Below are 17898 nucleotides of genomic sequence, written 5' to 3'. Positions count from 1 at the left end.
TGCCTCCAGTGCAAGAAAGAAAAGTGCAGTGACGTGTTAAAACATGACGAAGCGGCGCGGTGCGTGAGATGCCATGAAAGGTTCTAGAGTGTCAGAAAAGTAAGGCGACCTTTCAGTAACAGAAACATCAGGGACAGAGGAGTGAGGCATCCTAGTAACAGTGCAGATACACATGTTTACAGTAAATACGAGAAATCATAAATCACTTAAATATCAGGACAGTAAAATACAGATAAATAAATATACTAGGTGCAATGCCATTCACTCAAAGGTCATGTGATGCACTGAGGGAAGATGGGTAGAAATTAGAGTGTGCCCATTCCAGTGACTTCAGACGTCAGCCTAGAACAGTTCAGGAAAGGCGGGGGAGGGGAAGGTGGGGAGGCAGACAGAGAAAATAAAACAGCTGTGAAAGAAGAACTTTCGCATGAAAGTGAAAGTTATGCTGCTATGGCTGGCTTTGTGGAAAACAAAACAAAAAACTGGTGCCAGCAAAAACTCGAGCACAGATTTGATACCATATTTTTCATTGTAGCCTTTCCCATAAAGCTTCTTAAAAAATATGGTAACATAACCATGCAACACTAACGGCCTTCATGAAGCCATGCAGTAGACAGAAAAGAATGGTGGTGTCATGAGATTTGTAGAAATTGCTGCATTCCCTGACAGAGGCATCACATCCCATTTCTTTCTAACAGCATTGCTCAAGTGGCAGTCATGTGTTTTGTCTTTTTTTTCTTAGCTTTTTTGTTCATTTGACATTTTTTATAAATTTTACTCTTTCCGGACAATGACATAAATTGGACTAAATAGGGAAATGGATCTAATATAGTAATGACAAAAATAAATACAATACTATTATTGACATGATGCATGCTAAATAAAGAGTCTACTAAAAAGAACAATTTGACATTTTGGGAAATGCGCTTAGTCCCTTTTCTTGCAGTAAGATGAGAATACCACTCTCATGTCTGCACGCTAAAGCCAGGAGATGGTTAGCTTAGCTAACCATGACAGCTTAGCCCGCAGCTTGAAGCTAATAGTGCTAACAGCGCTAATAGTGCAAGCAACGGCAACAGTGTTTACAGAGCTAACAGTGGTAATCGGAGGGGGAACCGGAGGGTGGCCGGTGCGCTTCTGGAACAATACTGTTGGTCGGGACAACGTAATCAACTATAACCGTCGTATGAGCACAGTGCAGAGCGGCGGCCATGAGGTAGCCACTAGGCACGCTCACATGAAATAGCATTCCCTAAAAGGAATGCGCGGACGGCCTGGCTATGTCAACAAAGCATGGATAAGCTCAGTTTTCTGCATATTTAATGTTCTGAAAACTGTATAGAGAACCTTTATTTCTTACAAACACTGAAGTGTAAAAATTAAATGTTAAAGGTTTTCACAGGAGGGTTATGTGCCAAACTACAGTGACTTCCTGGAGCCTTGATGTCCAAGTGAGGTTGCCAGGCAATCATATTAATTAGTGAGCTTTAGAAGTGCTGGGATGTTATTACCTTTGGATAGAGCCAGGCTAGCTTTTTCCAGCCAGCTAAGCTCAGCTAGATCTAGCTTCATATTTAGCTAACAGACATGAGAGTGGTTTTGATCTTCTTATTTAAACCGAAGCAAAAATAACAATAATAATAACTGAACATCCCAATATGGCAAACTATTATTAACGATACATTGGCTACAATCCATTTAAAACAAATCCCAGTGTTTTTTACTGTAGGTCTCCCACAGGCTAATGCTAAAGTGTTTTGCAAAACCATGGGAGTCGAGGGGAAGTTCCATGGGATAACACAAAGAGGTTAATTGTGAAGCAGATTTGGGGGTGACTTCAGGATGTAGTCATGGATGAGGGGTCATTCCACATGGCAGCCACGTCCCTGAACCTGCCATTGGAATTGTGGGAAAGCAATAGCCATTAGTTTCTCAGGACTGATTTCTGAAATTCCCTTAAGAAGTCAAAGAAATGAAGTTGTGTTTTGTTAGTATTGGTATGTGGGTTCTCCTGCTCTGACGCTGATAACGTTTGCCTTTGAGGTGTAGGTAGCCTGTGGACATCAGTCGAGTTGTGGATAACACATTCATTTTCTCTGTTGATAATGAAATACTGGTTTCAGCAGATAGATAGAGAAAAAGTTGTTGTGGAGCACGGCAAAAAAATTGATATGCAAAATATGTTCCTCAGTAGTTTACTGGTATGTGCAGTATCTATACATCTGAATATCTCGTCTTGTGGCTCAACAGATTTTGTCTCAGTTAGTTGCTTTTTAATGTAATAACATAAGTAGCTTGTGTGTATTTACACAAAGATCATCTGCTATATTAGGATTGTTGAGGCTGCAAACCTTACAGATTTGCCATGAATATTTTGTCCGTGAACTTTCCAAACTGAAGTTGGCACTCAGCATTTGATGATTTACTTATTGAACATTCAGTTTACTAATCTGCAGGTTCTGTCCAAAGACACAGCTTTGTCTCAGTAGTTGGCATTTCTCCCATGAGCCACTTACTTGCAAAGAGTGTACTGGCTGAAACTTAATGCATTTTAATGTCTACACTTGGGTGGAGTTACAGAACAAAAGTAGGAAGGAAAAACCAAGAACATAACCTGAATTGCCGCATTAGTCATGGCCTTATCTGTCACTTGTCAAAACCTGACAGATATCTTGCTTTTTATGGCAACTCATCAAAGTATCAGTGTCATGAATGTCAACACTAAATTAGCAAGCTATTTCTTTTTCTTTTCCTATAGCAGTTTACTCGGATCTTTGATATGAGCATGGTCCCTCAGATGTTGCTTTTATCCTTTAAATTGTGCTGGAGGCCAGCAGTTGGAGTGGAAAGGTTACCTGGCATTTATGAGATACTGGGCAAGGCTGATGTTAGCAGGAGTCCCTGTGATGGTGATCTGGCGCTCTGACGAGCCCTCCATGGCATTCGCAATTTTGATCTGCGCTCCAGACATCTGTCGAATCTCATTTATTTTGGTTCCCTGGCGTCCAATGATGCAACCTATTAGCTGGGGGGTAAGCAGAAGTCTTTGGACATGAAGCAAGGAAACGTCCGTGTTGTCTTGCATACATGCTCAAGACCTTCAGATACACAATTGACATTTAAAAGGAAGTTTAATGGGTACTAAAATGGCCAGGGTTTCATTTAAATACCATCATACAGGAAATTAAGTCTGATTAATGATAGCAATGGATCAGCTGATAGGGGTTATTCTGTGTAAACATTAAGAACTGAAAATTTGCAGGATTATTTTTAGCTTTGTTATAAGTCATTTGTGCTAATAACATTCAAATACATTTGAAACAGGATCATCTCACAGTACATTTGCAATCAGTGTTGTCTATGACAAAAGACTGAATGATTTGAGGTACTACACTGTGACATATATTACAATCTTTTTGCATAATGACCATCATGTCAACATCACCTAAATGTATATGACATGCTAAATAAAAGACACATCATTTGAAAAGTACAGAAATTTGAAAAAAAAATGCCTATCCATCAGACAGCTGCCTCAAGAAGGCATTACTCACATCATTGGGAATGGTGAGTTCATGGGTGCTGGCTTGTGGACTGGCATCCAAACCTGAAGAAAAAGGAAATTTGACTTTAAAAAGTCCCTTTAACCTTTCGAAGGACTATTATTTATATCTTGGGGAAATGGGCTTATTCGCTTCTTTGCCAAGAATTGGATAAGGAGATTGGTACCATTCTCATTGTGATGGTTGGTGACAACGTTCTCAGCTAACTCTCAGCTTTAAAAGTGTTCATCGGCAGATTTTACAGCTAGCCAGGCTAGCCACGATAGCTGATTTCCTACTGTTACTAGTCTTTTCTGCCAAGCTAAGCTAACTGGTATTTTTACTCTTGTCAAGATAATGACTGAGCATATTTTCCCAAACTAGTTTGGGAAGTTTATTTTCACACCACTTCTCTTTATTAAATTGCTCGTGTTTGTGTGTGTGATTTGATGTGAGAAAAGTCAATTTAAGGGCATTGTTTTAAAGAACTTGTTTTGATTCAATCAATAAATCCATGTATAAGAGTAACACACATCCGTTTAGATGAAAGTGGTAGAAAAAGATTCAAACATGTTTATTGATGAGATCTTCAGTTGTTTTTTTACTAGTTCAAATGCAGAACATGATACAGAAAGAATAATACGTATACCAAGGTCCATATAAAAACAGATTCAGTTGGTTATTTTTACAGTACAATGTGGCAAACCTGTTTCACGGGAGGTTCTCATCTGTAATGGAAAGTTATGAAAGCTAAAAATGTGTTGGAGGAAGGATCCTGTTTCCAAGTGATAACACAATTATGAATTCATTGTTTTAAAGTGAAGCCCAGTGCTTTTTCTAAAAATGCATTTCACCGGCATAGTATCAGACAGAGCCAGGAGAAAAATATATATATGAAAAAATCAAAGAAGGAGAGAAACCACGGGGGTCAAGTCATGCTGTGCCAAAAGAGAGATAAGGTGGAAGGGAAAGAGAAAAATGTTTCTCTGGATGCAAAGAGAAGGAAATGTCTAAAGGGCCTTGTGGGTACGTACCAGGGAAAGCAGGGGTGGTCTGTCCGAGAGGGGTAAAGGGGGTTTGCTGCATAGCCAACTGGTGGAGCTTGGTCAACTGCTGAAGGGGTTAGGAGGGAAAGTAGAACTAAGAGGTTACTGTTACACAGGTCACACCAAGAAATGAGGCAAAGCAAAACTACAGTGAAGAAACGGTGAGGAGAAGGAGGCCATGACACAGGGTGGTGGAGGACAAAAAAGTATAAGAGAAAAAGAGATACAGAGAGAGGGGTGATTGTCTGTCATGGAGTTATAAATTGCTTGGTGATTTAATTATTATTCCATTTCTGCCAAATTCCTTGTAATTTTTTTTTAAGGACCAAAATGGAGAGACAAACGACCAAACAAAAGCAGGAGGTAATTTGATTTCCATTTGCCTCCTCAATTACCATGTGTCCTTCTAGCTGGCACTTACTCTGAACTAAAAACCTTTGCTTTTTTTTACATGCCTGTCGTAGAAGCCGCTCCCCCCCCCCAGAGATGGTCACAGGACGTCCATCCCCTGCTGTGGAAAATTTCCATCAGGAATGGGGGAAGACGGATGCTTTCAAGCCTTCTTCTCCTTTTAAGAGGAGTTTTAATGAGGGTGGAAGAGGGTGTCAAGCCTGTGCTTGAGTGATTGTACCGTCAACCACCACCTCCAGTGGCATCAATCACTGCCCAACTTTGAATTAGTGGATGTGACACACAGTAGCTTTTGAGATGCTCTTACGACAAGGACAGATGAAGGCAGATTATTAATGGACACTATATGGTCCAGTGGAATTAAAGGGGTGTCTATATCAAAACTGCCATTATTGTCTTTGTCTTTATTGTTATCCCCAACAGTCAACGTTTTATTATCAACCACATCTGGTAAGAGATCCTTCTGGTAGTTGAGCTGTAGTTTGTCCTTAAAGGGACAGTGTGTAGGATTTGGTGGCATCTAGTGGTTTGGTTTCAGATTTCGACCAACTGAATAACCCTCCACTCACTCCGCCGAGTGCAAAACTGATGCAACAGATGTCAGACAGCGGCTGGCAGTACCTTGGTTTTGCACTCTGCGACTCACATTACAGCAGTTTCACAAGCGTGTCGGAGTGCAGCGGTTGTCTTCGGTTAACATAAAAATGCAAAAGGATCTCTCTGGAGCCATTGTTTGTCGGTTCTTGGCTACTGTAGAAACATAGCAGTGCAACACGGCAGACTCCGTGAAGAGGACCCGCCCCCGATGTAGATATGAAGGGCTTTCTCTAAGCTTACGAAAAACCAACTATTCTGAATTTTGGGTGATTATACACTAATGAGAACATAGTTATCAATGTTACATTTTATTTATGCTAATAGATCCTCAGAAATGCTACACACTGGCACTTTAAACCACAAGGACAGGGATTTACGAGGCCATGATTTACGACTAGCCTCTACATAATTTCAAAGAGCTGCTGTGTCCATGTAATAAGATGTCTGCAACTATTTTTGTATCATAAATGATTAGGATACAGGTAGAATTCTTGACTGAATAAAAAAGAGAACTCACATCTGGATGTGGTATGGCGTACTGTCCCTGAATTGTGTAGGCCTGAGGAGATGAAAAACACAACAGATAGCAGGTTTTAGCATCTCGTTTACAATAAGAAGGGGAGAAAATCCTACTCAGTCTCAAAAGAGTTTGTGAACTAGTCACAAGATGCAATCCATCGGTTTTGTGTGTACAGGAACACAAATAGTCCGTTTTTTTTCATGTCGCTCTGCACGATTTCTTATGCAACAAAACCTTTGGACACACACAGTGTAACACTGGTCTCATGGATGAAAGTCCTGTTTGTTGGAATCAGAATTCTGATTCTGATTGGAACCGGTTGGAACTGTTCACCTACCTTCCCACAGTCTATAAGTGGTCTTTCTGGATATCAAATACTACATCACTAAATCTGACCATTGCATGGTCACGTCGATGCAATGATAATCGACTTTCTATTTGCATTGTTTTCGTGCGGAGCGACACAAAAGAAATTGACAGTTTGTGATCAAGTACACAAAACAAAAAGTTAGTATTTCTGTGTTATTTCACGTCCTGCCATGATACTGGGCTAGAAAATCAAACAGAAAACAAAGTCAGCTTGTTCATTATCAGCTATAAACCCTCTTTACACTTTTAGCTCAAAAGACCATAAAAATCTTTTGATTGCAAATATATTATGATATATATATATATATATATATATATATATATATATATATATATATTACAGTGAATGATCTTAGCCATGCTCATTTTGACCACATTCAAAGCGGTGACATCAACCCAATATGCAGTCAACATGTTCTCAACCCAACTCGTCACATTCTGGCGCTTGGTCAAGACACTAGGCATCACTCAACTGTAAGAGACCCACATAGACTCATTTTCGTCTTTTTTAGGAGGGGAGAAGGGATCTTTAAGAGGAGCTGGCAGGTCATCAGTATAAGCAGCAGAACCAGAAGATTCATTTGAGATGCAGCTCAGCAGGGTGTGTCACGTGGTTGTAGTCATGAATCAGATGTAAAAATTAAGTAATTTATTGAAATGAATCGTGAAAGTGTAAAAGGGCGTAGAACATTATATTGGACATAATGATGGCCATTCTCACGCTCTATTATGTCTTATAATTGTTTTCAGCAATTTTTAGATTGATACCATTTGTTTCATAGCTGTGGTGCTAAATTTAACAATTTTATACATCTCGAGAATGGATTAAGACACACATTAAGTCCCCAAGACCTTGAGGAAGTCCATAGAAAAAGTTCTGCTTTAAATTTTCATCAAAAACTTTTGACATTTGGAAGAATCATATTTTTGACGATTGGATGGCGAGCACTTCAGCTCTGGAAACTTCTCAGAAACCAACTTTTTGTCAATGTACTTTTTCTGAATGCCAAAGGTCTCTTGTTCTTGGTTGTAAAGTTTCATAAGGCTGAGATTAACCTAGAGGTCACAACAGGTCATTTTATACAGTGAGTCAAGTTTGAAAATGGTCTCACTATGTAAAATGGCTACTCTGGGGACATACATTATCACACATGAATATATTTGGCTTCATTGAATCCAAAGAACAAGAATCCAAAGAACAATTTGTGCAATTCCAAGACTGATTAGGGACATTTTCAAATAAAGGGGGAATGTCTGTAAAGGGGGGACTCATGGGTACCCATAGAACCCATTTTCATTCTCATATCTTTAGGTGAACGGTCAAGGGACCCCTTCATAAATTGGCAAGCCAGTTTTACTTCACCAAAACGTAGCCTAACTTTGGAGCGTTGCTCAGGCCCTTTCCCAACAAGCTAGCATGACATGGTTGATAGTTTAGCTTCAAGACTAGAGCCAGCCAGCTTCAGCTTCTTAAAGACAATATGTCGGCTGCAAGTCTGCACTGGATAGCCCAGCACATCAAATCATGATGGTCCACGACAGCCGCAGTAAACACGTTGTAAATTCAAACAAAATCACCTCAAAAATCACCTCAAAATCACCAACAATTTTGTCTTATGTTGCATTAAACATCCACTGGGTATGACTTCCAGGCAAAGGTAAAACCACCAAATAGTCACAAGTAGTTATGTGAAGTTTCTCTCAAATTGGCTTCATTTTCAAATGCATCAACCGCTGTCAGCCCAGATCTGCAACTAAGGTAGGAAACAGCACATGAACTGCCAACACATTCTTACTCCCAACTTGTCAAATACCGACGCTTGGTCAGTGGCCCCAAGCTTCAAACTATGGTGTCGGTTTTGGACAGGGCAGGGAAGGGTGTGTCAGTTTCCACTTGTTACATGCATGGTGTCTTTTCAAATAAACGTCTGTATTCACAGGAAGTTCTGGTTGAGGCAACAAAACCACTTGTTAGGTTAAGGAAAAGAGCACGGTTGGCGTCAACTTGACTGACTAACGTCACAACCAAGTCACTGGACTGCCGACTAAAGTGAGTCATGTAACCAACGACACTAACAACTCATGTAACTGGGCTCGCGTTCATTTTTACTTTCACATGGGATACAAAAAGCCGTGTCCTGGAGGAAAGCTCTGTGTTTGTTTGACCTATCTGTCTACACGCCCTGTGTGGACTATCTCGCTATTTATACTACATTAGTTGAACTGAGCCGCAAGTAATGACACGGGTGGGTTCACATCGGAGTTAGAGGAAAGCGCATTGTGTCTCATACGGACGCTAAGGGGTGACTCTGTGCATCGGTATCAGACTCTGTTGGGCACTGACCAACCGTTGGTAGTGGAAAAGTTGGGAGTGAGACTGTGTTGAAACTGCATACTCTGGCACCAAAGTCACATGTATTGTACACACATCAAACCAAGCTTGGCCTACCTCCCTGAGACTTTTTGAAGCAGTTTAACAATGTCACGCTGCTTCTGCTTTTGCTGCTGACAGTGCACAAACATATTTGCACGACTGCAAGAGGTTGTTTGTCAGGAAAATGCGAACACTGGCCATTTTAGTGTTTGAACATACAACCAATGCTGTGATTTGTTCCAGAGAGGACAGCCTCATGTTGGGTTGTGGTGGCAGGCATTTGTGCACATGAAAAGTAGAAAGACTTGCAGGAACAAGCAGAGGCTGATGCTGCAGTAAAACGCTCACGTTGGCCGTGGGCACAGACTAACAAGCTAGAGCTACGTCAACTCTTACCTGGCCACCAGAAAAAATGACCGGTGTGGAGGCGGGCTTTGGGCGATAAGGGATGGTGGCACCTTTTGGTGGAGACTAAGAGAAAGGGAAGAGAGACGAGAGGCAGAGTCAGAGTCAGCATGTTCCTACTTTATTTGGAAGAAAAGGCAAATGCTCGTTCAGCATTTTGGGGAATGTACTATTAATACTAATAATTGCTGAAAGTTAGATGATACGATCCAAACCACTTTCAAGTATGTATGCCGAATATCTTAGCTTAGCTTAGCATAAAAAACCCACCTACCAGCACAACCAAAGCTCACAATGTAGCATGTCATATCTTGTTTGTTTAATACATATAAAAAGGTTGTGGTTTTACTGGGAGTTATATGACAGACAATGTCTTGCAGTGACCTTATAATATACTTGCAGATTTTGTAACCTTTGGAGAAAGTCAAGTTAGCTGTTTCCCCCTTAACAGTCTTTATGCTAAGCTACACCAACTGACTACTGGCTGGCGCTTCATTTAAATGAACAGATATGATGATTGTATTGATACCGTCATCTAATTCTCAGCAAGAAATCTAATAAGCATATTTCCCAAAATGTTGAACTCTTTCTTTAAAATACTGTAGTACCCTTGAGTTGTTGACGTAGTTTGTGCAATTTTATATGTGGAGCAGGGTATAGATTGTAAAAAAACATGATTTTTCAGTAATTCTTAGTGTTAAATACAGGAAAAGCATTCATTCACTTGGTAATTTACATGTATTCATGCTCTCGATCACATTTCATCAGAGAAATAGCAGAACAAATTCCTGAGATAATATTGCATCTTGGTAACTTTGTGCTCTTACTGTGAGAAATGTTTTTTTTATTTTCTGGCAGCTTTTGAAAATTAAATTGTTTTTTTATGAAAACCAAAAAAAGGAGGTATTAGGAGTCTATTCATGGAAGAGTCAACATAATCGTGTACGTGTGAAGCCTGATGACCACAGATTAAATGCGCCTTCACCACCACATTATTTTATCTTTTATATGTTTTTCCCCAAGATAGCGGGGAGGTGATTTCAGTGAGAAGGCAGGGAAGTTCTATTTGCAAACTTACTATTATGACACAGAGCTATAGATTCATGCTGAGCTGCAGCAACAGGGCTGTTGAAGACAGTGGAGAGGGCTTAATTCGATTTCCTCTGTAGCTGCTGCGCTGTGGAGGGAGGACTGTCCACTTAGGTATGTGCTTTAAATACAATATGAAGAAACAAAAAGTGTGTTCCTAATGTTACAGAAATAGGCTTGGGTATTTCTGTCAGTTCACCTGGATGGTTATATGCAAAAATGGTCAAGTGGTAAATACAAATTGCTTCCTCTAAACTGTAATGAGACAATTTGACTATGTATTTTCAAAGTATTTACACCACAAATAATTCTCCAGTTTCTAATACCTATCCAAGTCTGCTACGAATTGGAAAGTACATGGCTAGACACAAATTACACTCTCAGCGCCTCAATTACGCAAGCAGAGTGCTTCTCAAGTTGACAGTTATTGACAACAATAATCAGGTATTTTTGACCCAGACAAAGCCTAATTTGTGTCTCATATTATCTTTTTTCTCAAATTATAAACACTGATTTCCATTCAACAATCGATTCCTGAGAAAATGTGTTTTGCCATCACAACCAGTGAATGTAACTTCTTGTGGAGACATGGTGCATGAATGTCTCACCAGAAATGTGACACAGCTTTTGGAGCCTCAAATTGTAAGTTCTTCAAGAATAAACAACTTAATTTTTGCTAAAAATTAGCACTTGAATAAATGGTCGCTCAATCTTGACATACTGTACCTCCAGCATGACCACACAGATTTGTTTGACACACTGGATGATGGCTTCTGGGGTCCCAGAGATTGTCACTGCACGTTCTGTGGAGTTGGGCAGCATGTCCCCTGCCACCTGGACCTGGGCCCCTGTGGACTGGAGTAGAGTATAGGGACTTTGAGGGACAATGTTGACAGGATTCTGTTCTAAGTCGCACAGGCTGTTGCTCATGATTTTGGTGAGTATACGAGTATTGAAAAGTGCAACTTTCTTGAACCTCTGACAACATCCAATATCACAGCTGGGTATGATCTGGTACTGTTGTAACCAGCCGTGTTGTAGCATTGTACTACAACAGGGCCGCATTGCACCACTGGGTGTGGATATAACATGTTCCCAACACTAATAGGCAGTGCAGGTAGAATTGTTAAACGGTGGTCAGTCTGAGCATGTTAGCATGCTGACCATAGCATTTATGTGCAGCCACCCAAATCCACTAGCATGGTTGTAAACCTCGGAGTCAGATGTGTATGTGTAGCCGTGTCTCTTAAAAAATTCTGTTCCTGAACAATGAAACTGCATTGTGAATAACCTTTGGAGGTAATAAACGTATTTTGTCCCGGATTATGTTTGTCTTTGACGTATCACAAATACGTTTCTAATGATAGACTGCGTAAGGTAGGTTGAGGTGGTGGAAGGGTGATTGGTTCAAACAAACCCAGGGCTTTTACCAAGGAGGCCACTGTTCATGTCCTGTGTTAAACCAAAAGATACTGTTTCCTTATTTACATTCCAGTTTGTAGCTTAAAAAACAGAATGAACATGGTCATTTTGACCAAAACAATGACGTTTTTTACCTATCCAAATACTTTTGTTGCCTTAACCTAACAGTTAACAACCTTAGCCACATGTTTAAAACAGTTTAAATAAAACTGAGACCGTAATCAGAGTGAAAATACGTTTACCTTGAAACATCATTGTAAATGCAGTTTATTTGTATGGTAACGTAATTGTATGGGAAACAGGGTTGGTATATGTACTAGTATTAATTCCAAGGATATATTGTGCACCCTCAATTCTCCAAACAGCCAATAATCTGACTTTGCTTACTCCTGCTTTTAGACCCCCTTAGAGGACAGCGCCTGTGTCAGATAGGATGGCATGGCTAGAGAACTCTGTCTATGCTACAACGTGTAACCTTTGCTCTGTCACTCGTCAAGCCACTGACATAGTGGATGGGTTACATTTACATTTCCCAAAGAGTATAGTTGTTGAGTCTATGCTGATCGGTGAACAAAGTATGTAAAATGTTCAATGTGCTGCCATCATGAGTCAAATATAAAAAGTCTGTAACAAGGCTTCACCTGTGCTCATTAAACTATTGATGCAACAAGGTGAGAATTTACTCAGCTATTACATGATCAAATTCCAACATATCAAATAAAAAGAATAAAGAAAATTCACACATTTCTATATACATCCTCCCATTAAAAGGGGAACACCTCCTAAATTATGAATTCCAACAATATGTTCTTTCCATGGTCAAAAACCAGAGAAGTATCAAGCCTGTGATGTCATCAAGTATTAAGTCTAGAGCTGCTTCATAGACAATGAATAGAAGACTGATTGTGTGGGTCCATTGAATGCTTGGTTCCCTTTTTTATACACAAATGAGCTTTATTCTATTGATGTGTTCAGTTCTGCAACAGAAAATGTACCCATACTCTCAGAACATTACCCTGGCTGCACTCTGTGTCATCTATAACATCTTCATTCATCGTCATTGTCTCCTATATGGAGCAGTTCCACACTTTACTTCATGACATCACAAGTTAAGTTCTAGCACTCTGGATTTAGGATTTCAGAGAGTGTTGGCAATGTTTACTTATATCTTTGGACTGTCTAAGATCATTAGACCAACATGTATGAATTTTGAAAATGGGGGCATACCATACCTCTCTCATTTCTTTTATCTTGGAGCCTCCTTTACCTATGAGGGAGCCACACTGACTGGCCGGCACCACAAGCCTTAAGGTGACTGGGGGCTTGCTGGTTGCTGGGCTGTTGCTCATGGAATTGATTATATCCTGGAAAACAAGAATGTCTATTTAATTTTGCAATGGTGAAATATTCCTCAATGTGACCCAAACAAATCAATGATGCCTATCCATAAGATTCAGTGCACAAACTCAAAGGTGTGTTTCAATCATTCTCTCATATCTTTTCTGCTTTATGAATGAGCACTGCTCTCTGGCTGTGTCAGTATTTTACACACGTCACCTCTTGCAAGTCGCAGTCACAATGCTTAGGTATATCAAGTAATTGAGTCAAATCAAAGACACAATCAGAGGGAAAAGTTGTTTTAAATTCCCCCAGCCATGGGATACAAATATCTACCATGATGGAGTATGCACCTTATATAGATGTATAAACTAAGTTGAGGTCCTTTAAGATATAAACAGATCTTTGTGTCAGCTCTTTCAAATTGAGATACAGCACCCATGTCAAAAATGACACTAATGAATTCCAGGCACACCTTGGGTGTACATAATGATGGCAAAAGGCCTTGAACCCCCTTCAGACCTGCATTTTTCACTTAATATAGAAACACTGCTGTCACACTCTCCTCATACCTCCTCAAATTTGTAGGCAATCATAGCAAATGCCTTGAAGATGGTGTCTGTTGGTCCAGTGATGGTGACGATCCTCTCTGGACAGTTGCCCTCAGAAATATTGATTCGCGCTCCGCTCTGGAAAAACAACACAAACATACTGTCAATGGGGTCAATACAATTGACGCGAGTCCTTAATCCAGGAATAAATAAATACTAAATTTGAATAATCTATTCATTATTGAATTATTTAAACTGTGTTTGGACTGAAACCCACCTCTTCTCGCATCTTTTTTACTGTTTCCCCTTTCTGTAAAAAAGTACATTTTATTAAATTACTTTTTTTTTTAAATGATTCAAATCATGTTTCATGTATTTTGAGCACAAACATTTGTGATCTAATAAAAATAACTTACCTTTCCAATTATGCTTCCAACCTCCTACAATAAATAAAAAACAGACAAGAGAGTAAAACATGGACTTTCAGACAATGATTAATTGAAGAAGGTGCAAACAGTACAAGGGCAAGCAAAGGGTTCACAGCTGCATGGCGGTGTTGAGGGACTCACTTCCCATTTGCATGTAATTACTCTTCATGAGCTTGGTGTGGCACAGTGAGCAAAAGGCAGAGGGCCATAAGCTTCAACTCAGGGTTACATCCATTGTGACGTTAAAGCTGCAGGCCAGTTGATGCGCAAGTCTTTAGCTTGTCGCTAAAAGTTACAGATTGTTTGATAGATGGATGACATGATATTGTTTTTTTTCATATATTTTCAAATCGGTGGCTGTGATCTAAAAGGGTTTTAAAGCTCTTACACAATGATGCATCCCTCACATCTGACAGTTAGACCAACTCTTAGCTACAATAAATCTAATCAGATGCATATTTTTACGACCAGGTCTGTGTGACCCAGGGTTGGAGCGAGTCATCCTCATTCAATCAAAGGCTCGCCTGTTCGATCCCCAGCTTGCGGTGTATGAATGTTAGTTAGTTGTGATGGTCAGCTGGCCCCTGAAATCAGTGTATGAATGGGTGTGAATGGTTGAATGACATGTAGTGTTAAAGTGCTTTGAGTGGTCGGAAGACAAGAAAAGTCCATTTACCATTGACAACCTGCGCCCACCACTTCTGCTTATACAAAGTCCCGAAGACGAACATCCAGGACAGTACATGCTCCACCTTCAGGGACACACGTGTCCACCACAAAGTCTTTCAGATGTCCTGCGCGACCAACACTGTGGAGCAAAGGGCTCTTATAGACTGCCCCTTATAGACCATGCTGACAATGCTTTCCAACACCTCACCCAGCCCAACCAAATGGCAGTCTTCTGCTGCAGTGAGCAAAAGAGCCACACCGGTGTCATGCTGCCAAATGTCCTCCCCCATACACCATTTACTATACATCCCTGAGGCCTGACTGGGCCTGTCTTGATCATCGGGCTGCAGATTGATCGGCACAAAAAACAAGGGGAAGATTCTGTCCTTGCGCCGTATACCCCACCAACAAGGCCAACTCAGTGGAGACGTGCAGCATGGGTTTTCCATTTACCTAGCGGCCAGAAGACCTCCCTAAAGACAAAGGCATTTCAACTTTTATTCAATTTCCCTCATTACCCTTTAATAAACTCTGCAGACTTAAAATAACTAAGGCAACTTGCTTGCCACTTTTAGTTATTGTGAATCACAGCTTTAGCACCTAACTGCAGAAGGGACAGGAAAGCAATGGCCAAGCTAACTGAGCATGATGGATCTTAACCAGTGGGAGCAAACACACACACACACACACACACACAAAGAGTAGAAGGGGAAGAGAATGGAGGGAGAGCACAGTACACATAAGTGCTTGAACAAAAAATCGATGGTGGTGCCCACTTACTCTGTGCCCTGGGAATCCTGAAAACACTGAGGGCAGACAGACAGGAACACACTGAGCAGAGTCGGTAGAAGCCTGTCACTCTTAAAGTCTGGAAGTTGAGTCTCTACTTGTGAGCTCTAATCAACCGTCCCGATCCCAGAGGCTCGGTGTGTGTACCAACGCAATAAACTGTTGTGAGGTCAAGCTAGTGCAGAGAGCTGGACAGTGGCACTGAAAGACAAAAGACAGCTACCACGATGTTCTTAGACAGAGAAACGTCAACGGTCGGGGAAGCTGAGGGTGCAACAAGTCCAACCTCTGTATCAATTCTGTCATGCTATATAATGACTTAGGAAGGTGGAAACTGCTGTGGGATCAGCAGAGCTAAAATCAAAGCTCTGCACTTCCATCTTTAACACTAAAGGTCATGTTTTAGTCCGAGTTGGATGTCGCAAGCTGCACAGAACCCCCTGTCATGGTGAGACTGGGAGAGGAGCGGCAGCAATCCGCCAAGGAGATAAGATGAGCTTTCATGTTTATCTTTCAGGGTGAAAATGAATTCACAGCTGCAGTGGATCTGTGAGTTCAACTAGTTTACTGGGCTGTTGTTGCAGAAAAGCAGAGCTATTGTAGTATACTAATCTTCAACGACTTAGAACGATTTAGAAAAGAATGGTCAGCAGCTGAGGCTTTTAGTCTCTGCTGTGGTTCAAAAACATCTGGGTCCGTATACTTCCCATAATGCAACCAATCATATTTGCATTAGACCTTCCCTGCCTGGTAAATGCAAATGTCTTTTATTTCTCCTTTCGCCGTGAAGGTATGCAAAAAAAGTTTTATCGAGAAGAATTCAAGGTAACATGCGGAGAGTAATGTATAAACAAATTATTTTGTGGTCAAAATGTACCCTTTAATGAAGAAACTAATTGCCAACATGTCTTTCCCTTCGACTACAGCCAGCATAAATGTCTGTGCCTGCTTACTTTTCCATGCATGAGGAGGCGGATGGTAAGGGTGACATTGAGGCCACCATCTGACTGGACTTTGGTGGGCTCCATGCTTGGGGGGGGTGGGGGCGGGGGGAGGGGAGGAGTGCACAAAGCACCGTCCTGGAATGGGATGCCCTCAGAAGGAGAAGGGGTAGGGTGGTATTCCAGCCAGCCAGTCACCTGCCAAACACAACATCACATGAAAACATGTTATCTATACTATTATACAAGTTCACATATTTCATCTGACGGATCATAAATACCAGATGATACATAACTTCTGTTCAGTCGGGTTGCAATACAACAGCTTTTGTGTTTTTGCAAGAAATTCAAGAACAGATTTTATTTTCTTGCCTTTTGTATCTGGCCAAACATATAGGACAACATGCATTTGTGTCCTTCTTTTTAGGAATTTATTATCAACAAATCCGTAAAAAAAATGGAAAACTTTAAAAAACTCATCTCATTGTGCTCAACGTACAGGTCGCCACACATCTCAAACTGCAGCCGATAATTTAGCCAAAAATGTGTGCAAAAAATAAAACACTGTAGAGGGGAGTCTGCAAATACAGTACAGCTTGGCATCATTTTTATGAGGTCCCCACACAATATTCACTGCATAAATAATACATAAATATGCAGAGAGGTTTGGGAAATAACCAAATGTAATTAAATTCAGCTCCCCCAGGTATTTACTGTCTCATAAATGAATAAAAAATAAAAAAGGAACCTGATTGTTTTGTTTATAATTGGACCCCACATTTCAGAGGGAGCAAATCGGCTAACCTTTTTAGATGTAAAAATACATTTGGGATGCGCAATGGTTCACAAATCATAATACTGACCACTAAAGGGGCAGAACTATTCATTTGTATCAAAGGGCTGCACTAGGGATGAAACTAAATGACGGTAATGAATGCATGGGCTAAACTCCTTAGAATGAATATCCCTGTGTAATAATGTTCACTTCGAGGTGCAGCACGTTGACTTGCAAAATCCTTAGTGGCAAAGTCCTCACCGGTAAAATGCTGTTTCCAATGAGTCAGACTTTTAAGTTTTCTTCCAGTGCCCTAACAGTAGTTAGTCAAATTACTTTCCCCTGTGAATTGTTCTACTAAGGCAAAGGCTTATGACAGCATGGATGCATACAGAAAGCAGAAGTTACTTTTTTGTGGAAGAAGTTAGAAGAAATGTTCTGTTCATTTTAGTGTCTTCCCTTGCTGAGCCTATAATTTGCATATATTACAGAATAAATCAAGGAATACTCAATTAAGGAATAGTTTCTGCATCGATGCCAAGTTAGGACTGACGTTTAATCATTGTGTAATGACATTATAGATAGCTCCATGGTGTCATTAGAAAGATTGCATAACCCACTGAGAACAAATA

The 17898-nt window shown here is 40.5% G+C and overlaps 1 protein-coding gene across 5 annotated transcripts; it reads right to left on the bottom strand.

The window, feature by feature from the left end:
- Positions 1–305: 305 nt before the first annotated feature.
- pcbp3 (poly(rC) binding protein 3) lies at positions 306–16578 on the bottom strand (the record flags this gene model as incomplete). 5 transcript variants are annotated; one of them, XM_079170897.1, is made up of 12 exons in its annotated part: positions 306–342; positions 2856–3025; positions 3555–3648; positions 4573–4655; positions 6114–6155; positions 9256–9330; positions 11080–11208; positions 13008–13139; positions 13686–13802; positions 13942–13974; positions 14081–14104; positions 16504–16578. In XM_079170897.1, 12 exons carry the CDS (start codon positions 16576–16578, stop codon positions 306–308), a joined length of 1011 nt encoding a protein of 336 aa, XP_079027023.1. The 5 variants fall into 5 exon arrangements, with proteins under 5 accessions (XP_079027023.1, XP_079027025.1, XP_079027024.1 ...); XM_079170899.1 differs by having other exon boundaries at positions 3555–3607; positions 4577–4655; XM_079170898.1 differs by having other exon boundaries at positions 4573–4652.
- Positions 16579–17898: the final 1320 nt, after the last annotated feature.

Source organism: Pholis gunnellus (genome assembly GCF_910591455.1).
Source record: "Pholis gunnellus genome assembly, chromosome: 12".
NCBI classification, from domain to species: domain Eukaryota; kingdom Metazoa; phylum Chordata; class Actinopteri; order Perciformes; family Pholidae; genus Pholis; species Pholis gunnellus.
This window is presented reverse-complemented; position numbering and strand designations above follow the sequence as displayed.